Source organism: Vipera ursinii, assembly GCF_947247035.1.
Source record: "Vipera ursinii genome assembly, chromosome: 5".
Lineage (NCBI taxonomy): Eukaryota > Metazoa > Chordata > Lepidosauria > Squamata > Viperidae > Vipera > Vipera ursinii.
In genome coordinates this window covers 44,808,518-44,829,601 of record NC_139518.1, presented here as the reverse complement: position 1 = coordinate 44,829,601, position 21,084 = coordinate 44,808,518, and the positions used below count along the sequence as shown (strand labels likewise).

Sequence of the window (21,084 nt, the reverse complement as noted above, 5' to 3'; positions counted from 1 at the left end):
AATCTTGGGCAAGAATAACTAATTTTCTTCATGGGGTTCACTGAAATATCTATTATTAATAGCTAGATTGTGAGAAATAGGAAGGTCTGTAGTTCAAGGTCCCAAGATATTTTTAATGCGATTTTTCAAGATTCAAAGTATGACAAGTTGCTATTGTATAGTTTATATTGAACTTAGATGGTTCCAATAACCTGTGGTTTTCTGTGTTTCTTAATATATTTGCTTCCAGTGTTACATTCTTTTACTGTTAATTAGACGGTATCTAATGATTTTCTGATACTAGATATAAGTATTGTGAGAAGTTACCCTTTTCCAGAAGAAAAATGTATCCACCCCATTACTATTATTGGCCTACGGAACTAATACTTACATGTATTAGTTTTTATAAGCATTTCAATTTATTTGCTTTAGGCTGTAATACTAGTGGGATGGGTCTTACTGTGAGGTAAAAAGTGTAAGATTGTGTAATACACTGGCTTTTACAAAAAGCTGAGTAGCTATGACTTCTTATAGGTTGGCACTCCAATATGTATTGCTGGCATTTTGCAAATATGAGCTTCGATGAATATTAAACACGCAGCACAAATACGTACCTAGTAATGTTTTTAAAAAGTATTAGCTCAAAACTACTCAGTAAAATGACATTTTTGGACTAAGAAAAATATATCTAAAATAATGTGGAGTATGGACTGTAGTGAAAATTCAAAAGGTGGCAGGATAATTCCTACCCCTTTTTTCCAGTAAGAATGAAATAAAGTATTCTAGTTATTTAAGAACACTGAAGTTCTACGGAATTCAGAGCTAAAGCATTTGTACCATCTAATTATCCAAGTGTCAAAGGCTCTTATTCTGATTTCCGGTCCTAAATTATGGGTCCATTGTTGTTAGAAAATCATGTGCTCCACCCCAGAGATGACTGCATTGGTGTTATGGGTAGAATGATAATTCAGTCTCTATCCAATAGTATTGTTTGGGCCCAAACTATTTTGACAATGCTCCTGCAAATTCAGAGTCCATTGGAGCTGGATGGCTATAATAAACTGGAATAAACCCAAAAAATCATTCTTGTGTCTACATAGATAGATAAACCTAGTGTGCAAATGGTTAACATACGGATTTGATGTACTGATAGGTCTGTGAAATTCCCTGACTGGGAATTCTGCATTTCATAGATCTGTTGATGAGTCAGCTGCATCTGTTACTAATTTATATATCATGATCCATAAACACTTATAAGATTTTAGAATGCTACAAGCAAAGCATACATGCCTACTTTAAAAGTAGTTTGTTACCTAGTTTGGGTGCTATATGATATGATTGATGTGTTTATTCTCTTTGAACAGTGTGATTCTGGAGTACACCCTGTTAAAACAAGAAACTGGCCCCACCAAAGGACTGTGGAACTGACTCATGTCTTTGCTTTGCTCCTATAGCCGCTGATAGCAATTGCATGTCTCTTGCTTCCAGTAATAATTACTATTTTGTAGGAGGCAAAAATGAGAAACAGGAAGTAGGAGTGAGTAAGTGGGTTAAGAGAAACCCTTGTAAGCTATATTTTTCCAAAAAGGAGGCTGACTACCTCTCATCAGACGTTTGTATATAATGTATGTGGGGAGGGAGGCATTTCTTAACTAAGATTTCTCATTCTCCCATTGCAAAAATATTGTTCCCATCTGATAGAAATAAAGGCAGCAAGATCAACTTCCAATCTTGGTAATGTTTAATGACTTAATATTTAAGAAATTTATACCCTGTATTTGCCTTCCAGAAAATAGTCGCAGACAGCAACATAAAGTAAGCAGTATGTAATAGCATTAGCCAATTTGGAAGCTAAGGAAACCTTTGTCTTGGTTGGTGCTTGACTGGTGATTATCTGGGAATATCAGAGAGGTTGGCTAGACTAGGTAGTTTAAAAATACCGTTAACAGAGTTAAGCTCAATTTAGATGGATCTTGTATCTTTCCCAAAAATAGTCACTGCAGCAGTTTACAAATATAAAAAGATAGAGACAATGGCAAATCATTAAAACACACAGTTGCAAAAAGCTGAAAATAACAACAAAGATAAAAACACTGAGCCAGAATCAATAACTACGTAAATAACAATAGAGTCAAATACTTACTTGAAAGTAAATGTCTTCCGTTCCTGGCAGAAGATGCCCTAATCTCTAAGGGCAGGAAACCTATGCATAATTGATCTGGACTTCCTATCCAAGAATTGTAGTTTCAGCATTAGATCTATTTTTGCAGGCACACAGGCAATATGAGTAGTGCCAGTTGGGATAAGTGGTCTTGTATGCCTATAGTTTACAGCACTGTTGCTTAAATTGTGTAAAATGCCTATAGTTTACAGCACTGTTGCTTAAATTGTGTAAAATAAAACTTACTAGGTTTTGTTAGCCATATCATGAGTGTAAACTCTTGTTGTCTTGCCCACATGGAATTTTCATTGGCCTTAATCTAAAGATATTTAAATTGTAACATGTGCAACAAATTTCCTTGTGTACCGGTACAGCTTTCTTTAACCCTGTTTTCTGGCTCCTACATTCCTAACTCCAATGTTCCCTCTCCTGGTGTGCTGCTTCTGTCTCAGATATATAGGTCCAGTGAATTAGAAGGTTAGAACCTTTTCAGTAACGTCTAGCACCCTTGGATCCCCATCCTGTTAATATATTTAAAAACTGCAATCAACAGTTATAAACTTTGCAGTGAAGCACATTTAAATTGGAAAAAATACATAATTGGTTTTGAAATTTGTCAAATTTAAATACTCGATATCTTCCAGTTTAAAAGCACCATGAATAGTAAAAAAAACTCTGAATAAAATAAATCAGGAAGATTTAGGAATAGTGGGCCTGGATTAAATTTGTAAAATGACAGGAGGACAAACTGAAAAATTCTATTTTTCCTATCACCTTTATTTTTTATTATTTCAGTCTAGGCATTAGACAGGCTACATCAGTACTGTATTGGTAACAAAATCATATGGATATGCATATCAATTAGAAATTCATGTCAATTTTTGAAAGTAATTTGTATTCAATTTCTAAAATAATTTATTTGACATTTGCAGTAATGTTGCTGGTTTCCTCTCCTGATTTCTTTTGCTTTTTTATTTTGCACATATACCGTACATTCTTTTGCATGCATACTTTTGCTGATCCTAATTTTAATACAATATTAGAGTGGAAATAAGTTTCATGCCACAGTAAGACTGGTCTTTGTATCCTTTTTGCATGCCATATAAACCTCATTAACATGGATCTACTTCTTCATTTCTTAGTAGTAGTGGTAAGAATCTACTTCTCACCAATAGAGGCCATCAATTAATCCCAGCTCCCAGGCCTGTTGTTTGTTTTGCTCAGATAGTGTTGCCCAGATGTCTTCTCATATGGGATCCAAGGTAGCAGTCTCACCTGGGATCCTAAATTTAGATTGTGCTGCTTGAAGGCATGGCTCACCAATTCAGCAGAGAAGAAATTATGTTCTTAGTTTAGCAACTAAAAGGTTAAGTGAATCTTATTCCAATGTCCAATGAAGGAACTTTTTAATGCAGCAATCTTACTTTGCCATATTCTTAGTCTTTTTGCAGAATAGAATTACCTATAACTGTGTCACTCTGAACTGTCAGACGCAAATTAAGATGAGTGTTGTGCATCTTTGATAAGTCATGTAAAAAAGAAATTTTCTCAATTGCAGCTGGTCATGTCATCATTTAACTGAGCTGAGAAATAGCATTGATCAAAATTTTCTGTCCTGTTGTATGAAATGGTAGAATTGGAGTTCCGTCCTGGATGGCAAAATATGATGACATTAGCTCCTATCTCTTCTGTGCTGAATGAACCATGTGCCAAGTTAGATCCAAGCATCATAGGAGAAGCAATGGTGGCAAGGCCTCTGTTGATGAAGCTTTTTCAGCAGAGCATTTTCGTTCTCCTGCTTATTGCTAAATCTGTTTGGCAGTGTTGCTGCTGGTCTGCTCCAGTTTTACTCAGTTAAGCCAAAAGATAATTGAGGTTGGAGAGAAGAAATATTCTGTGTGACCTACCACAGCACAGCTTAGGATTGTCACGCAGGTAGTCTTTCTTGACAGTTCCCAACACCATATAGCATTCTTTAATGGACAGGGTAGTTCTTGCTCTTTTGGAAAAAAAAGCTGATCTGTCTATTTTCTTGCAGAATGCCTCTTTTATATAAAGTAATTTGTCTTCCAAGGTCTCATGCAGGGCCGGAAGAAAGAGAAAGTGGGCACAGCTGTGTGCAAAGGACATGTCCAGGCAAGAAACTGTGGAATAGAATTTATATGTGGTAGCACACACAGCATCTTGTTTCAAGCAAGTCAAGTAGAATGCAATATGCATTCTCCCTTTCCGTACCAAAGAGGTTGCATTTATACTACAGTGTCCTTTAATGACTGTGATGACTCCTCCAGAACCTTCCCCAGATGCCTTTCCAGATGTTGGTTCAGAGGAGGATGAACCAGTCCCAGCTTCAAGCAGCTGACTGAGAATGATTTGGCTGAAGCACAACTGCAGCAGGACAGCCCTGAGGCTTCAGCTGGAAAAAGCACACAGCTGCAGCCGGTTAGTGATGAGAAGGAGGAACTGCCTTCTGCCCCTGATCTGAGAACACATAGGGCAGAGAAAAAGCAGGAGCAGTGAAGGTCAGCCTGATTACCCATGCGGAGGCAGCCTCATCCCTCTTGATGAGCTGCTCCAGAAGCTGGCTATTTAGCACAATAGATAGATGAAGATGACGCTGGGAACAATGTATACATTTCCTAGCTGTGATTCTAGCCTTGCCTTGGATCAGGGGTGTCAAACCCGCAACGTCACATGATGTGTCACGATGTATTGTGACCTTTTTTTCCATTGCCAGCAATAGGGTGGTTGCGATTTTATCATGACGCATCCAGCCCATGGGCCGGCAGTTTGACACCCCTGCCTTGGATTGACCCCACCTTGGATCTTGCCTTGTGAACTCTGGATTTTTCTTGCCTCATACACCCCTCTTGTATTGTGGATTTAATTTTGCCTAGTGAATTTATCTGATTTGGTAACTTTCAAGTGCTTTGTGGACTCACTGATCATTGCTCTGTGGACTACCCTTGGTCTGCTTTTGGCTGGACTTATTTGGGACAGTTCTGGTTTTTTAGTGAAGGGAAATGCTGGGGAATATTAACAAACCTACTAGCCTGCTGTTACATGTGCTTGTGAGTAAGTGGGACAGCACAATGACTTCTCTTTAGTACTGTACAGGCAGTCCTTGACTTATGGTCACAATTGAGCCCAAAATTTCTGTTGCTAATATTTGTTAAGTGAGTTTTACTCCATTTTACATCCTTGCTTGCCACAGTTATTAAGTGAATCACTACAGTTGTTAATAACACAGTTTTTAAGTGACTGGCTTCTCCATTGAGTTGGCTTGTCAGATGGTTGCAAAAGGGAATCACATGATGCCAAGACACTGCAAACGTTATAAATATGAAGCAGTTGTCAATATGACTTTGGGGATGTTGCAATGGTCATGTGAAAAACTTGTCATAAGTTACTTTTTTTCAGTACTGTTGTAACTTCAAATGGTCACTGAATGAACTGTTGTAAGTTGACCACCTGTATTCAGTATCACAGTTACCTTTTGTACACATATGAATATGTTTGTTGCTATACTTGTGTAATCAGATTCCTGATGAAGGGCAATTGTTTTAGTTTGCTGGTCTTAAAAGAAAAATATTAATCTCTTCAGGATTTGGAACTCTTGAATACATAACCCTTCTTTTCTTGATTCACACACAGCACTCCTTCTGTTGATTATATCACATGAGAAGTGGTTTCACGAAGCTCCTATACTGCTCTTTTGTTGGAAATACCATGATCTCTGTTCCTATACATGAAGCTGGCTAGTACTTTTCTGGCTAGTACTTTTCTATCATGGAAAGTCTTCAGTGAACCATGTGTAAGGAAGTAAGCCATAAACCTAGAAAACAAAGGAACCTAGGAGAGATTTCATTGGCTTCAGCCAGATAAGGGCATAATCACAGTATTCCTTCACACCATTGGCTATTCCATTTAAGGCAAATTCTGACGCCTCCTGCAGATGATTGGTCATTACTGTATTTGAATCTACCATTAAAACCAATGTCCTTTCAGGATAGTTTAGTAGAACACATGTGTAACCATGATTGGTCTATTTGAACAATAATAAAATATGATTGGTTGCTTTTGCTATAAATAAACAAGGTCCACTGCTCCTCGTGGTTCAGTGTGCATCCCAGGAGCAGCGGGGCCCTTCCCCCGAGAGATCTCTGTGTCCTTCTTTCATGGGCGCCAACCCTGGGCAGGAGCAGCCTCTGCCCAGCATCACCAGCAGCTAATTTCTCAACCCGGCTGCACAAGCAGCAGCATCCCAGCAACAGCAGCATCCCAGCAACAGCAGCTTCCCAGGTTCCCAGCACTCTTTTATGGTCATATTTTACAGGGTGAATCTAAATGCCCCCCCTTCCTTAGGGCTTCTCCCTTTCCTTGTTCTCTGGGTGGAAGAATTGCTCTTTGTTTCCTCCTTTTGTGTTTGTCTTTCTGCTGTCTTTCACAGATACATTCATGAGCTGCAAATATGCAAACCAACATATACTGTATAAACATTTTATAAATTTAATTTCCTATGCACTTTTACCAAATCAGCGCCGTAAGAACATAATAAAAGCTATATTTAATCAGAAGAAAGGCCTGACTGGTATAGTAGGGATAGTCCTCAATTTATAATAGTTCATTTAGTGACCGTTCAAAGTTACAACAGCAATGGAAAAAAGTGACTTATTACCATTTTTCACACTTATGACCATTGCAGCATCCCCATGGTTACATTATCAAAATTCAGTTGTTTGGCCACTGACTCACATTTATAATGGTTGCAGTGTCCCAGGCTCATGTTATCACCTTTTTTTATTAAAGAGTTTTACAAAAACAAAATTTTACAATATATCCCCAAATCCCTCCCACCCCAAACCCCCCACTTCCCCCCCCACTTCCCAGAGCTAAATACAGGATTATAGTTACAATAATCATATTCTAAATAAAAATTATGCATAATATACAATTAACCAAATTCATAATGCGCTTTAACTCTCTTTTAACATAACTACAAACAATGTACCAATAACAATATCCCACTAAAATCTACTCATAAGCTAAATGGTACTTTTCAGTCCCATATTTGTTCTGAATATAATTTATCCATCTCCTCCAAACTGAAATATATCTTTCCTGTGAATGATCCTTCAAATAAGCAGAAATCTTAGACATTTCTGCAAGATTCGAAACTTTAAACACCCAATTCTTCTACAGTGGGCAAACTATCCTTCTTCCAATATTGTCCCACCAGTAACCGTGCTGCCGTTATCATGTTCAATATCAAGTTAGTTTCTTTAACATCACAATCTACAACAATACGCAATAAGAACAATTGCGGGGAAAACTTTATCTTTCTCTTTAAAATCTTTTGAATGTTCCACCAAATTTTAATCCAAAAAGCTTTTATATTTCTACAAGTCCACCACATGTGAAAATAAGTAGCTTCTAAACTACCACATCTCCAACATTTAGACTGTAAATTAGGATACATGTTGGACAACTTCTTGGGATCCAGATGCCATCTATAAAACATTTTATAAAAATTTTCTCTTAAATTTTGAGCCTGGGTAAATTTAACATTTCTGACCCAAATTATCTCCCCGGTGTCCAACGAAATTGGTTCCTGAATATTTTGTGCCCACTTTATCATGCAGTCTTTAACCAATTCCGTTTCTGAATCCAATTCAATTAAAGCATTATATATCCTCTTTATATGTGCACAATTTGAATCTAATTTGCTTTACTAAATTTTGATCTGTAATTGTGATGCTCATGTTATCACCTTTTGTGACCTTCTGCCAAGACAATGGGGAAGCCAGATTCACTTCACAACTGTGTTACTAACTTAACACCTGCAGTGATTCACTTAACATCTGAGGCAAGAAAAGTCGTAAAATGGGGCAAAATTCACTTAATTAAATATCTCATTTAAAAATAGAGATGTTGGGCTCAATTGTGATCATAAGTTGAGGACTGCCTGTATTTTGTTTTTCAGCCTATAATGTGTACACAGGAGGTATAGAAGCAGGACATAAAGGTAATAGGTTCATATCGACTGGTTCTCTGTGTGTGAAATTCAGTTTATGTGGTTCAAAGAATTCAAAGAATAAAAATGTTTCCAATGTAATTAAAATATTTTTTTTCTCTAATGCCCCACTTAAGTTCATGAGCTTAAGGTTACCTCCTTTGTACCTACCTCCTAGATTCATGTCCCACCTCATTTTGTATGTTTTAGGATTAGGATGTAAGATGATGCAGAGTAAAGGGTGAGCTGAACCTTAATTTTGTTTGCTATGAATGCTTATGAGTCTTGTGTATGCACTGAAAACATTTTAGAAGATAAGATAAAAAAAGAATAAGGTTCAGTATCCCAGTGCTTGGTTTAAAAGTAAGCCCACCTAAAGGTAGAGGCATGTTGAGCATTTAGAGTGCATCCTGGTTAGAAGAAGCTGTGGAGCAAGTGTATCTATCAGTTTGCATTGTGGTAAATGGGTGTTTGTAGTTAGCCTTGGCTAACATCACAGTATCTTGTGGGAGAGACCGTAACATCCTTTCAACAATTTTCCAGATATGTCTAGACCCAAAATGGTTGGGGAGCTCTGATGTATCCTATAAATGAAGAAATGGAGATTGGATAGAAGCAGGAAAGGTACTGCACAGATGTCACTACTGTAGTCCCCTTTCGTGTTTTCTGCAGATTCTGTTGTTGACAACAATAGGTACAAATTTATTTAAATAGTTCTTATCTGAAATTACAGCAGTTCATGACACCATAGGCAATTATTTCTTTTCTCTTGTTTCTTGTTTCTTCTTTCTTCTTGGTGTTCCTTCACCAGTGAATGTTTTAAGAGCATCTTTTATGCCAGTAATCTTTATTGTACCTTTTATTTTGCTTGCATGTTGCCTTTATGAAGCAATTCCAAAAATCCAGTTCAATGGCTGTTCTAACAATATGCAATCAAATTGTTTAATTCTTTGAAAACAGAGTGCACCTTATCAAGTAATGAGCTACTGTAATTCTTGTTTCCAAAAAGCATCTGAAGTATTTTTGTAATGTTATGGTTAAACCAGTCTAGCAACTTGAAATGAAACCTGTCTTCTTCTCACACACACATAAAAATTTTGCTTGTGTAGTTCTGTTTCCTTATTTATTGGAAATTAGATATTTAATATTAGATGTTTACCCTATTTTAAAATATCTTTATTGTATGAATTCTATGATTTTATATATTTTACATTTATTCTGTTAAATTCCACGAGATTCTTAGTATTTAATCTTCTATACAAATGTTAACGTTTATTCCCTTGCTGCAGCTTTTGTTTTTACATTCTCTCAAACTCTGAGTGATGTAAGAGATGCCATTATTTGTTTTTGTACCACATATACCACTATAATCACGTGTACCATATACTCAACCTGTTCCTTTATCATATATAATTATAATTTAGATCTTGCTTGCCACAGAGATGAGTGAGCTAGATGTTGTCAGAAATAAAATATTTTAGTTATTAAGTGCTGTAAAGCACTATGGGGTGATATATAAGTCTAAGTGCTGTTGCTATATTTCACCATTTGAAAAATATCAACCTTGGGGCATTGGCCTATTCTTTTTTAGAGTACTCTAAATATTTTATATATGGCATCCAAACAATTAGGCTGTGGGTATATACCCTTATATCACACTTGCATTAAACGATTACCTATCTATCTATCATCTATCTATCTATCATCTGTCAGCTTAGCACGTTGTGTGAATCCAGTCATTGTGATTTGTAAACAATGCTGCTACATATATATGTGAATCCAGATTTATGCTTCTGAAAAGTAGAGACAAAAACACTAACATTAACATTACAGTTAATAGAACGAGGAAGCGTGATTCTGTTTTCTGGAAGGGCAGCTGAACTGTATAACAATGTAGGAATGGTATTTAGGCCTTTCTGAAGTTTGGACTGGAGTAGCAGGCTTGTCTATATAGGGTGAATATGACACAAGTTTATATTTTCCATTTCAGTATACTATAGAAGAATAATTTGCATTGGTTATTAGCTATTTTTCCTTTATCTTTCTTCCTTTTCAGAGGAGTCAGGGATTTTAGGTTTTAAAAGAGATCTCAAAGAACTGAATGAAGAAGGCTAGCAGCTCACTTTTGAACATTAGGCTGAAGGTTTCTATCCCATTAAATAAAAGGTTACTTTATAGAGAATTTAATTAGTTACAACATAAGTAAACTAACCTTTTGCTGGGATTTTCATATGATTAAGTTGATGAATTTATTTAATACTGGACATATATAATCTTCAAATAAAATTATAAAGGTAATTTAACTTTGAAGAAGGATGATTGAGATAATGCATCTCCACGGTATTATTAAATATCTAATGACGTGAGAATGACTGGCATTGATAGTGATCATTACAGTGAAATATTCAGCTAGTGTCGATTCACTAACATTTATTGATATAGCTTTTGTCATACCTGTCCTATATGACCTGGGCTGTAGCTTGGTTATAGAGCCCTTGAGTGTAGAAAGGTCAACTGTTTGATTCTTGGCATCCTCAAGAAGGGCTGAAAAGACCCAAGGCCTAAAAAGCTCATAATACTTACCATACATAATATTTACTTACTTTTGGTCTGAGGTAGCTGCTTGCACTTCTTTCTCTCTGCAGATGGTACACTTCAGGTTAGATACTGGTAGTCCTTGACTTAACAACCACAATTGGGATCAGAATTTCCATTGCTAAACAAGGCAATTGTTAACCAAGTTGTGCCCAAATTTGTGAACTTTTTTTGCCACAGTTGTTAAGTGAATCATGCAATCATTAAGTGAATTTGGCTTCCCCCATTGCCTTTGCTTCTCAGAAGCTGGCTGGGAAGGTTGCAAATGGCAATCACACAACAACAAGAACTTTCAAGTGTAAATACCTACCAGTTGCCAAGCACCCACATTTGACTGTGGGGATGTTGTGACAGTTGTAAATGTGAGCACTGGTTGTAAATCATTTTTTTCAGTGCTGTTGTAACTTCCAATGGTCACTAAACAAATGGTTGGTAAGTCAATGATTACCTGTATTCTTTCTGAAGGCTTATAGAGGCTGGTTTTCCTTATATCACCTTAAGCTCAATCATAAGGTCAAAACATGGAGCACAACTTGGCTAATTGTAGCATATTGAAGGCAGGCATTGCATAATGCACAAGGAATAGATAAAAATCTATTCCAGACCAAAATGGTTGGAAATACTGTCATAACTAACTAGCCTCAGTAGCAATATCAATGTACATTGTAGCCTAGAGCTTTTTTTAAGGATAGTTTACTAATAAATGATGTTCATTGGTTAACATATTTTTCTACTTCCCATTCATATGTTTACAAGCTGAAAAATACGACTACAATTGAGCCCAAAATTTCTGTCGCTAAGTGAGATGGATGTTGTGAATTTTGCCTCATTTTACATCCTTTCTGAACGACGTTCATTTGTTACGTGAATCGCTGCAGTGGTTAAATTAGTAACACGGTTGTTAAGTGAATGAATCCAGGACACTGCAGCTGTCATAAATATAAGTCAGTTGCCAAGCATCTGACTTTTGATCATGTGACCATGGGGATGCCTCCCTGTGTGAAAAATGGTCATAAGTCACTTTTTTCCAGTGCCGTTGTAACTTTGAACGATTATTAAATGGACTGTTATAAGTTAAGGACTACATTTTGGAAGTTGTAATTCTGCACATCTGGAAGTCTCTGGGCTGGGGAGCTAGACAAAAAAACATGTCCATATAATTTCTTTCTCCAAGGTCTTGAAGTGGTAGAGAGAATAATCTGAGTTCTCCTTGATTGTCAGACAGGCACAATTTGGCATTGGGGATTAGCAAATAAGGAGCTAGAATTTGGAATTTAATTAATTTTAGTAGCTTGCTGACATTCCCATCTCTTGTTTCAGAAGTTTCACCTTAAATTGTTTCTTAACTGACTTTAAACTGGCCTGGATGTGTTTGCCATTAGTTCAGCATTTATTTTTTATTTATAGGTCAGCTTTAATACTAGGCAGTAAATAATACCCTATTCAAGACAGTATTTCTTCTCTCCCTGCCATGGCAGGCATAAACCCCACCAAGAGCTACACAGTCATCACCCATAATGAAATTATCGTTTTGGAGGCTTAGGGGAAAAGCAGACTGAGTTTGAGACTGAGATTTTTTTAAAATTTTTTATTTTATTTGCTATTACAGCTTTTCTCGAGGTAGGACAAAGGACAAAGCTTTGTCTTATCTTGAGAATAGGTTTTACTGTTAGCTGTCCCTCAATTTACCATCCTGTTTAGACTTAATCTGCAACACAGGCTTCTTATACAGCTGTCTTGTAATTCAGTCTGTTTGTGTAGGCAGTCTAGATAGGATCAGCTGAGGAATCTGACTCTTTCTTGCCTCTTTTCCAGAGAATATGCCTGCACTATAGGAAGGGCCACTGGGAAAACCCCACCCTGCCTTGAAGAAGATAGTCTTGCTGGGCTATCTGAATGACGACGGAGTAGAAATATGTTTATTTTTTGTCTGGAGTTTAATAATCACAGAATTTGGCATCCACAGATCCTCTGCTTTTATTTTAAAATAATGTTTTTTTAGCTGCCATAGCTGGAACAAAAGCTAAAATATATGGCCAATGATGTCCTAGAAGACTGTACGAAATCCAGCTAATGGGGCAAGAAGAGCGCTCTGGCCATCCATTGTGTACACTGTGTCTTAGGTTCTGTCCATCTGTTCTTTCTTCCCAGTCTTCAAAACTATTGTTAATACTGCAGTCTTCTTCAAAACAGGGAATGGAAAATTTGAATGATTTCCTTAATGTATTTGTGTCACTGACTTTGGATCATCTTGCTGCAGGACTATACACATTCGTGTTTTTGATCTGTGAGTACTAAAGAGGTTGTTGCTATCAAATAGTGTTGATTCTCTGGTAACATTGAGTGGGTGTAATCTCTTTTGAAGGAGATGGTGCCTTGGCAGCCCATGAGGACCTATCCTGTGACATGTACTGCCTGATAAAGAGAGCACAAGGTGATCAATTCTGCTATATAGTGTCCTTTATGGAAGTGAGTGGATAATCGATGGGCAGGGTAAGGTGGTACTCTTATTGGAAGTGCAGATTAGTATTGGCTCCTATTCCAATGAACTCTGTGGAAGAGTTGCTGTCTTTGAAAATTGCTCTCTGGCATTCTTGCCCCAAGCACGTCTTTGTGTATATACACCCAGGTCAGAAAAGCTAACTGCCCTTATATCAAGTCCCAGGAGCTTAGTGGTCAGCACTACACACTAATTCCCTGAGTCAGGTTGATGACTCTGTTTTGTGGCAATGAAGTGCAATTATACATCCAACATCATGTGATTTTTCTGGCCTGATGCTTGTAAGCAAAACTTTTAACTATATACTGTTTGGGATTTGTGGGTGTTGTAAAGGAGGGAGGCATAGCTAATTATTTATATCCTTGCAGAATTTCCACTGCCTGCAGTTAATGGGGGTTGATCAGATCAGAATTAATCAGATCAGAGCAGTGTCTCTTTAATATTTGGACCTGTCTCGGAGGTTGAGCATTGCAAGATGATAAAACCTACACTAAGGTACTTGGCAAATAGGAATATAATGAGGACACCTGGGGATATTAATGAAGATGCCTTACAGCAGGGGTGTCAAACTGCCGGCCATGGGCTGGATGCTTCATAGCGAAACCGCACCCACCCCATGGCAAAAAAGTCGCGATACGTCATGACATGTCACATGACATTGCGAGTTTGACACCCTTGCATTAGAGTGAACCAAGCCATTGACCCCATAGTTTAATATCTAATACATGCCTCCCCTTTCCCAGCTTACAAATGACATGGATAATAAGCACATGACTTGGAAGCTCATTAGATTTGTTTTCTCATTTTTTATTTTTTTGGTGACTCTATTAGCAGACATGCTAAGGCCCAATTTTCATTGAAGCTACAGTTCAGAGAACCTTATCTCTTTCCACTCCAGAATAAATCCAAGGGCAAACAGTCCCTGTCTTGCTGTTCCTATCCTTAAAAGAAAGGGTTCTCATTGGATTCCATAGCCTTTCAGATTTGATGCCTTCCTTGGCTGGCAAGGGAGACTGATGATCCAAACTAAGAGTTCATTTTTAGCCTTTAGGCTTTCTCTTTGATTTGTTTTATTTATCTTTATCTTGCTTTATGTTTTTCTTATTTTATCTTTCTATATATTATATAAAAGAATGTACGCTAAAACGCTTGCTTCTTGACGACTATTCTCAGACTCTTCCAGTTGAGAATGAAAAATTCTGAGGAATATGCTAGGCATCTCTGCTCGGCCTGGCTCCATAGACATTTGATCCTAGTGCCTCTTTTTCACCTTCCCCTGTAGATAACAGGTATGCTTGTTTGGAAAGGCGTTTTAAAATGCAGGCAATAGGCAGACTTTGGTTTTTTCCCCCCTGTTTGCAGCTGGCTCTCATTGCATGGTCTCCTTAGCTAGCAATCTTCAGAGCAATTACTGTACAAGGGGCCCCTCCCCCACTGCGGCAGCCATGGAAGAACAAGAGCCCTGTGTGAGAGGAGGAGGAGGAGGAGACCGAGGTCAAAGAAGACATGCATCACATGCCTATTCTTCAATCCATTCAGTTAACCTCTCTCTTATCACAGGGACAGCAGCCTGTGGAAGCCAGCAAGGAGATGGGATGGGGTGGGGTGGGGAGAGGGAGTGGCAAGCAAAGGCAGTGGCAGAACTGCTCTCCCCGCTGTAGCAACTCTGTTGTACCCATGATGCTCCTTTAGTTAAGTTTACCAGTTGTAAATTACAGCCAGGTTGCCCTCTCCAGCACTTCCTTCTCTACCCATTTTTACCTGGTCCCTCATAAACTGGGCTTCTCCAGTCTAATGCCCTCCATATATGTTAGGCCCGTGGTGGTGAACCTATGGCACGCGTGCTACAGGTGACTCGCAGAGCCCGCTCTGTGGGCACACAAGCCGTCGCCTTAGTCCTAGCCCTTCAGCTGGGTTTTGTAAAACCTTTTCGCTTTAGGCCTCTGCTGCCGTGTGCAAAAAAAAGCAAAAAAAAAGGTTAATCAATCAATTTCAACTTCTTGCTGGAAAAAAAAATCTCGCAAAGTTGGAATTGATTGATTGAACTTTTTAGTCTCACCCAGTCTGCCATTACCACCGCAGTCACGCCCACCCAATGGGCCACATACACCCGGCACCCAACGATATATAAGTGGTTTTGGGTTGCAGTTTGGGCACTCGGTCTCTAAAAGGTTCACCATCACTTTGTTAGGCTAAACTTAAAATTTTGGTGTAGTGGTTAAATCAGCAGGCTAGAAGCCAGGAGACTGTGAGTTCTAATCCTGCCTTAGCTGCCCAGCTGAGTGACCTTGGGCCAATCACTTTCTCTCAGCCTTGCTGAGAGGAGGCAATGGCAAACCACTTGTGAAAAACCTTGCCTAGAAAATTGTAGGGATGTGTCCGGGTAGTCTGTGAAAACTGCACAATTGAACAAGGAAAAAAAAACTTGAAACATCCACTGGCTAGAAATTCTGCCAGCTGAAATCTTAAAGGTTTGGCAGTTACCAACAAAAAGGAAATTGCTGCTAAAGTGGAATTGTTCTGAAAGAGCCACTTTGGATCTATTTTAATAAAAAAAATAATTTTAAAAGATTTAATTTTAAATTTTAATTTTAAAAGAAATAATAATAATTCCAGACTAGAGTTGATTTATAAGGAGTGTCTTTATGACCTGTCCTGAGTAATACTGTCACATGATTTGGCTTTTTAAAGCTCTTTCAGTATTTTATACATGGTAGTGAATTTTTTATCCCTTTCTCAGTAATTGTACTTTTCATATCTGAACTGTTAGTTTTCAGCTTCTAGTGTTCCCTTGCTGAGCAAGGAATGTGAGTAGCATCTTATGTTTTTAAATCCTGTTTGACCCTGGCATTTATTTTTTACTTCAATCTTAGCAATCTCGATCTTTGAAATAGGATATTTATTTATTGCTTTTGACCAGGATTTTGTGTAATGTTGAAAGAATTCCCATTCTTGAAAATATTAATTCACATACACACACACACTCACATATGCCATTACATGGTTGCATTGCAGTAAATAACTGATTCTACCTATGAGCCCGTGGTGGTGGTGGTTTTTTGTCTGCCTATAACTAATGGATTTCATTGTTCTGGTATTTTGTTTTGTTTTTTGAAAAAAGATATTATAACTCTAAAGTGTGTCCACATCTGTCTATTTCATTCATATCCATGTATGCAGTATTCAGTCTTTCCTGAGCTAAACATTTTATGTAGCCTTACTTAAATTAGTCCTTTAGATGGGTTGGGATTAAATGTCCAGAATTCCTTCCCTTCAATCTGTCTGGGTCATCTAGTTTGGAGGCTATCATATCCTATTTAAATGTCACTGATTTTGTTCTTATCTCTCTCTCTCTCATCTCTCCTTTTTAACAGAATCTTATATTTAAATGTCACTGATTTTGTTCTTATCTCTCCTTTTTAACAGAATCTTATAGAAAATTTAGTCCTGCTTTCTCCAACTTGATGTCTTCCACACATGTTGGATTTTAACTACCATAAGCCCCATAATATTGGCTGAGAATTATGGAAGAAAAAAAAATCCAGCAGACGTGGAAAGTACAGGATAGGAGAAGGCTGATTTAATTTTTCCTTTACAGTGTTTTTGGTAATGTCAGATGCTATAATCTCTACAAAATTGATGTATGCTGCATTCATTGCTTTAAGCAACAAAGGGAAATATTGTCACTCAAAGTGCTTCTCAGTTCAGTGATGATCTCATCTTTCTCAGAATGTATAGCATTCTGTTTTCTATTAGTTGTTCCTCTATTAAACCATTCGGCATTTTTTGGATGACGCAGCTAAGAAAGAAAAAAGCAGAAACAGTGAAGAGAATTTTAAAACTGTAATATGAAGTTTGCAGGTTTTGTATAGAGATGGGAGTTGATGAAAAGTTGCTGTGTTTAGATCAAAACATATTAAGGGTTTCGTAAAAGGAGTTTGTGATTACACATATTCAAAATTAATTCTATCTCTGATAAAGTAGCGGGACTTGAAAAAATTAACGAGGAAAAGCTGTCATAACCTCAAGGAGTGGTGCAAGTTGCCAGCATTTGATGTAAAAAAAAGAAAAGAAGTGGTTGTAAGAAGATGTAGTTAGAAGTTTTGAAGATTCCTGGTTTGAAATGTCCCTATCTCTTTGCAGGTCGTAATGAACCTCTTAAAAAGGATCGCCCCAAATGGAAGAGTGATTATCCAATGACGGATGGGCAACTAAGAAGCAAACGGGATGAATTTTGGGATACAGCCCCTGCCTTTGAGGGACGCAAAGAGATTTGGGATGCACTCAAGGCTGCCGCCTATGCTGTGGAGGCAAATGATCATGGGCTAGCACAAGCCATTATTGATGGTGCTGGAGTTACCTTGCCTCATGGTATGTCCCTCAGTGCAGAGCAGAAATGGTGTGCTAACTTGTTAGAAATTAAAGGATGTTGCTCCTCAAATCAACTCTTTTTCATTCTACTAAAATAAAATAAAAAATGCATTTACAACCATAATAGGTGTCTGGAGCAAATCCACGCTCTGTGGTTATAGGAGTAAGCAGGATTGGTTGTATCTTTGCTATAAGTTGTATAGTGAGAGGTCCAGCTCACAGCTCCTGCTTTGTGGGGTGCCATAGAGTTCAGTGCTGTCTCCACATCACTAGGTGAGATCATCTGCCATCACCAGTTAAATATCTCCATCTTGCAGTGGATGTTCTTTTGTGCTTCATGGAGGCTGTGTGGGCCTAGATGGGGAACGACAGACTCCAGCTGAGCCTGGTAAGCAGGAGTGGCTATGAGTGGGCTCCTCTGTATCCAGGACCCTTATCGTCTTTGGTCCTGGAGAGGATTGCACTACCCTAAATAAACTTGGTGCATAGTCTGGAGATCCTTCAGGACTTCACAGTTCCTGCTCCAAAAGCAGGTGGGATCCATGACTAGGAGGTCCATTGCTCAATTTCGTGTTATATATCAGTTACACCCTTTCCTGGATAGGGAGCCTCTCATGCCCTGACTATCTCCCATTTGGATGGTTGCAATGTGCTCTACATGGGGCAACCTTTGAAAAGTATCCAGAAGCTTTACCTGGTGCAGAATGTGGCCACGAGCAATTCTGGCTGTCCAAAGAAGGGTGCGTGTGACACCTTTGCTCTGAAAACTGCACTTGGCGCCAGTTTGCTTCTGGGTCCAATTCAAGGTGTTGGTTATGATCTATAAAGCCCTGCACAGTATGGGCCCAGGCTACTTATGGAACTGGCTGTGTTCCCTTACATCAGCCCATCCCACTCAGGCAGGCAGGGAAAGTTATGTCAGATAAAGGACCTAGGTGGGGTCCAGGAAGAGAGCCTTCTGTGCCATTGCCCGCACCCTGTGGAATATTCACCACCCAGAGGTGCGGCAGGACCCCCACCCTCCCAGCCTTCTGAAAAAGAATCAAAACATGGCTCTGTAGCCTCACATGGGAAGCCCAGAGAAGCATGCAGCCATGGGTCTTTCAGTACCTTGAAGTTTAACAGTGTTTTATCATCCTTACCTCTTTCTAAAAATTTTAACTTTTATATACTCTGCTTATATTTTAATACTTCGCTGTACACTGTCTAGGTCCCTCTCTGAGGGAAATCAGCAGTTCAAAGGTGTAAAAAATAAAATGATGATGAGAAATAGGCTTGCTCCTACAAAATCGCTATTTCCAAGAGTTTAGAGATATTTTGATTCTTTCATAATGCTCTGCACCACAATTACTTTTGATACAAGGATAATAGTTCACTGGTACTAGGACCTGAGTACATAAGTGCATTTTTATCTGTCACATCAGCTTCAACAGCAAAGACAAAAAACTGTAAGTCTCAGTCTATCTTCATTGGACGGTGGCTACTAGACTGACTTCTGCAGAATGTTGGAGTGGCTTTTTTCATTTCCCCCCCATTTTCTTTCACATGTAGAATTCCCAAGGATGTGTACTGTATATCTTGGGTGATGATGCAGATCTTTCAATCATAACGGAGACTTTTCATCAATGGTCCACGAGGCTGGTCTTTCAATTTTTGTACTTGCTTCTAAACCAAGAAGAGGTGACCTTTCAAACTAGAGATTTGTCAACCTCACGTATACCATAGGATAGCAACTTTAAATGAAAGTGGATTTCGTGTCCAGGGATGGCTGCTGGTTGCACATCTAGTTTCGAGACCAAAAGGAGATTCTAGGACTTTGTGATAAAACTGGAGCATACCATAGAACCGGAAGACCGTCAATGGAGTTCATAGTTGGGTTTAAGCAGCATCATGGCATCAGGAAGGAATCCAAGTTCTGGAAAGGAAAACTGAAAGCTTGAAAGTTTTAGTTTAGAATTAAGATGATCTGAAAATAATTTTTTTATTACTCTTTCCTTAAGCTTCTCACGCCCTCTAATGGTGTTTTCATTCCTGTACAGGCTCACTTACCGAGTGCTATGATGAATTGGGTAACCGATACCAACTTCCTGTGTACTGCCTGGCACCACCTATTAACTTGATTATGGAGTGGAGTGAAGAGGAGGGTGCAGACCCTCCAGAGGCAGCACCCAATACCCGCCGTGAATTCCCACTGAAAGTGCGCCTCTCATCTGGCAAGGATCTACGTCTGAATGCCAGCATGACAGACACAATTGGACAACTTAAAAAGCAACTCTACGCCCAGGAAGGACTGCAGCCTGCATGGCAACGTTGGTTTTTTTCTGGCAAGTTGCTGACGGATAGGACCCGCCTGCAGGAGACTAAAATCCAAAAAGACTTTGTCATTCAAGTAATTGTCAATCAGCCTTCTGCACCAAGGAACTGAGTTAGAGATAGTGGGTGTGACCCCCCCAGTTTTTCTCAGAGACTGAGCGAAAACCTGTGTGAGCAGGTGTCTGTTCTATGCATCTAGAGAAGCAGATAGTGCACTTAAAAGCAGACTGGCAGAGCCAAATCCAAAGCCTTTGAAAAGCTGCACATGCTATCTCGCTGCAGAGCACAGTCAGCAAGCTAGGCAGTAGTACAGATGTGCAATGTTCAAAGTGGTTTCTGTTTCTCCCAATGGTTTGCTTCTCATGTCTATCTGGGCTAGATTTTTATTTTCCTCAAACTCCAAAGAACTAGTTTCCTCACCCATTTCTAGGCTCGGCTGGCACCGAAAAAATGCCTCCTTCCTTTCCCTTCAACTATAGTCCAGTTGGAGCTGCCCACATTGGGACTGTAAGCCTGAAATGATGGATTGTGGGTCTAGTCCTTTTAAAGGACTCGGTGGAGCTCCCATTTGAGTACTGAAAAGCTTTTAAAGAAAGCATGAGACCAAAATGTTTCTCACATGAGAGAATACTGCCTCTGGCCCAAAATAAATAAATCAATGGCCAGGGCTAATTCTTCCATATCTAAGCTGTTGTTTATACTGAGGTTGATATCAAGGATGGCTGTACTACAAGTCAGCTCATCCTAGGTCTACGGACAAGCCCTCATCCAGATAAGGTGTGGTAATGTGGAGGATGGATCGTGTATATGGGTCCTAGTGTAATTTATCAATAAAATCTTTTTCCAACTATCCATGTGCCTGTTTCAGTAAGGATTTAATTACATTCTTTCATGTCAGCGATTACAGTGTGTGAAGGGATAGTTACACCTTGCCAGAAAGTAACTGTCAGCATAATGGATTAACCTTTGTAATTGTAATGTGGTGCCCAAAGAAATGATAGTCTGCATGAGACAAACAGATAGGAATGTGAAATTACAGAAAAATACGGCTATATTATGTGATTAGAGTGCTGAGCTAGAGAAAACCAGGTTTAAATTCTCAGTCATGAACTTCATGCAAGTGACTTACTTGCAGCCCATCTTACTCGTTAT

The 21,084-nt window shown here is 38.7% G+C and overlaps 1 protein-coding gene across 3 annotated transcripts in view; it reads left to right on the top strand.

The window, feature by feature from the left end:
* The window catches only part of UBTD1 (ubiquitin domain containing 1), a 41,993-nt gene extending 21,225 nt beyond the window's left edge, over positions 1 to 20,768 (top strand). For 2 of the 3 annotated variants that reach the window (XM_083364380.1, XM_083364378.1), the window contains exons 2-3: positions 17,392 to 17,619; positions 19,659 to 20,768. In XM_083364380.1, the coding sequence (XP_083220506.1) occupies positions 17,445 to 17,619; positions 19,659 to 20,044 (561 nt within the window). In that variant the 5' untranslated portion in view covers positions 17,392 to 17,444 and the 3' untranslated portion in view covers positions 20,045 to 20,768. Of the gene's footprint in view, positions 1 to 8,710; positions 8,848 to 17,391; positions 17,620 to 19,658 lie in introns of those variants that run through there. The other variant, XM_083364379.1, reaches the window with a different exon arrangement.
* Positions 20,769 to 21,084: the final 316 nt, after the last annotated feature.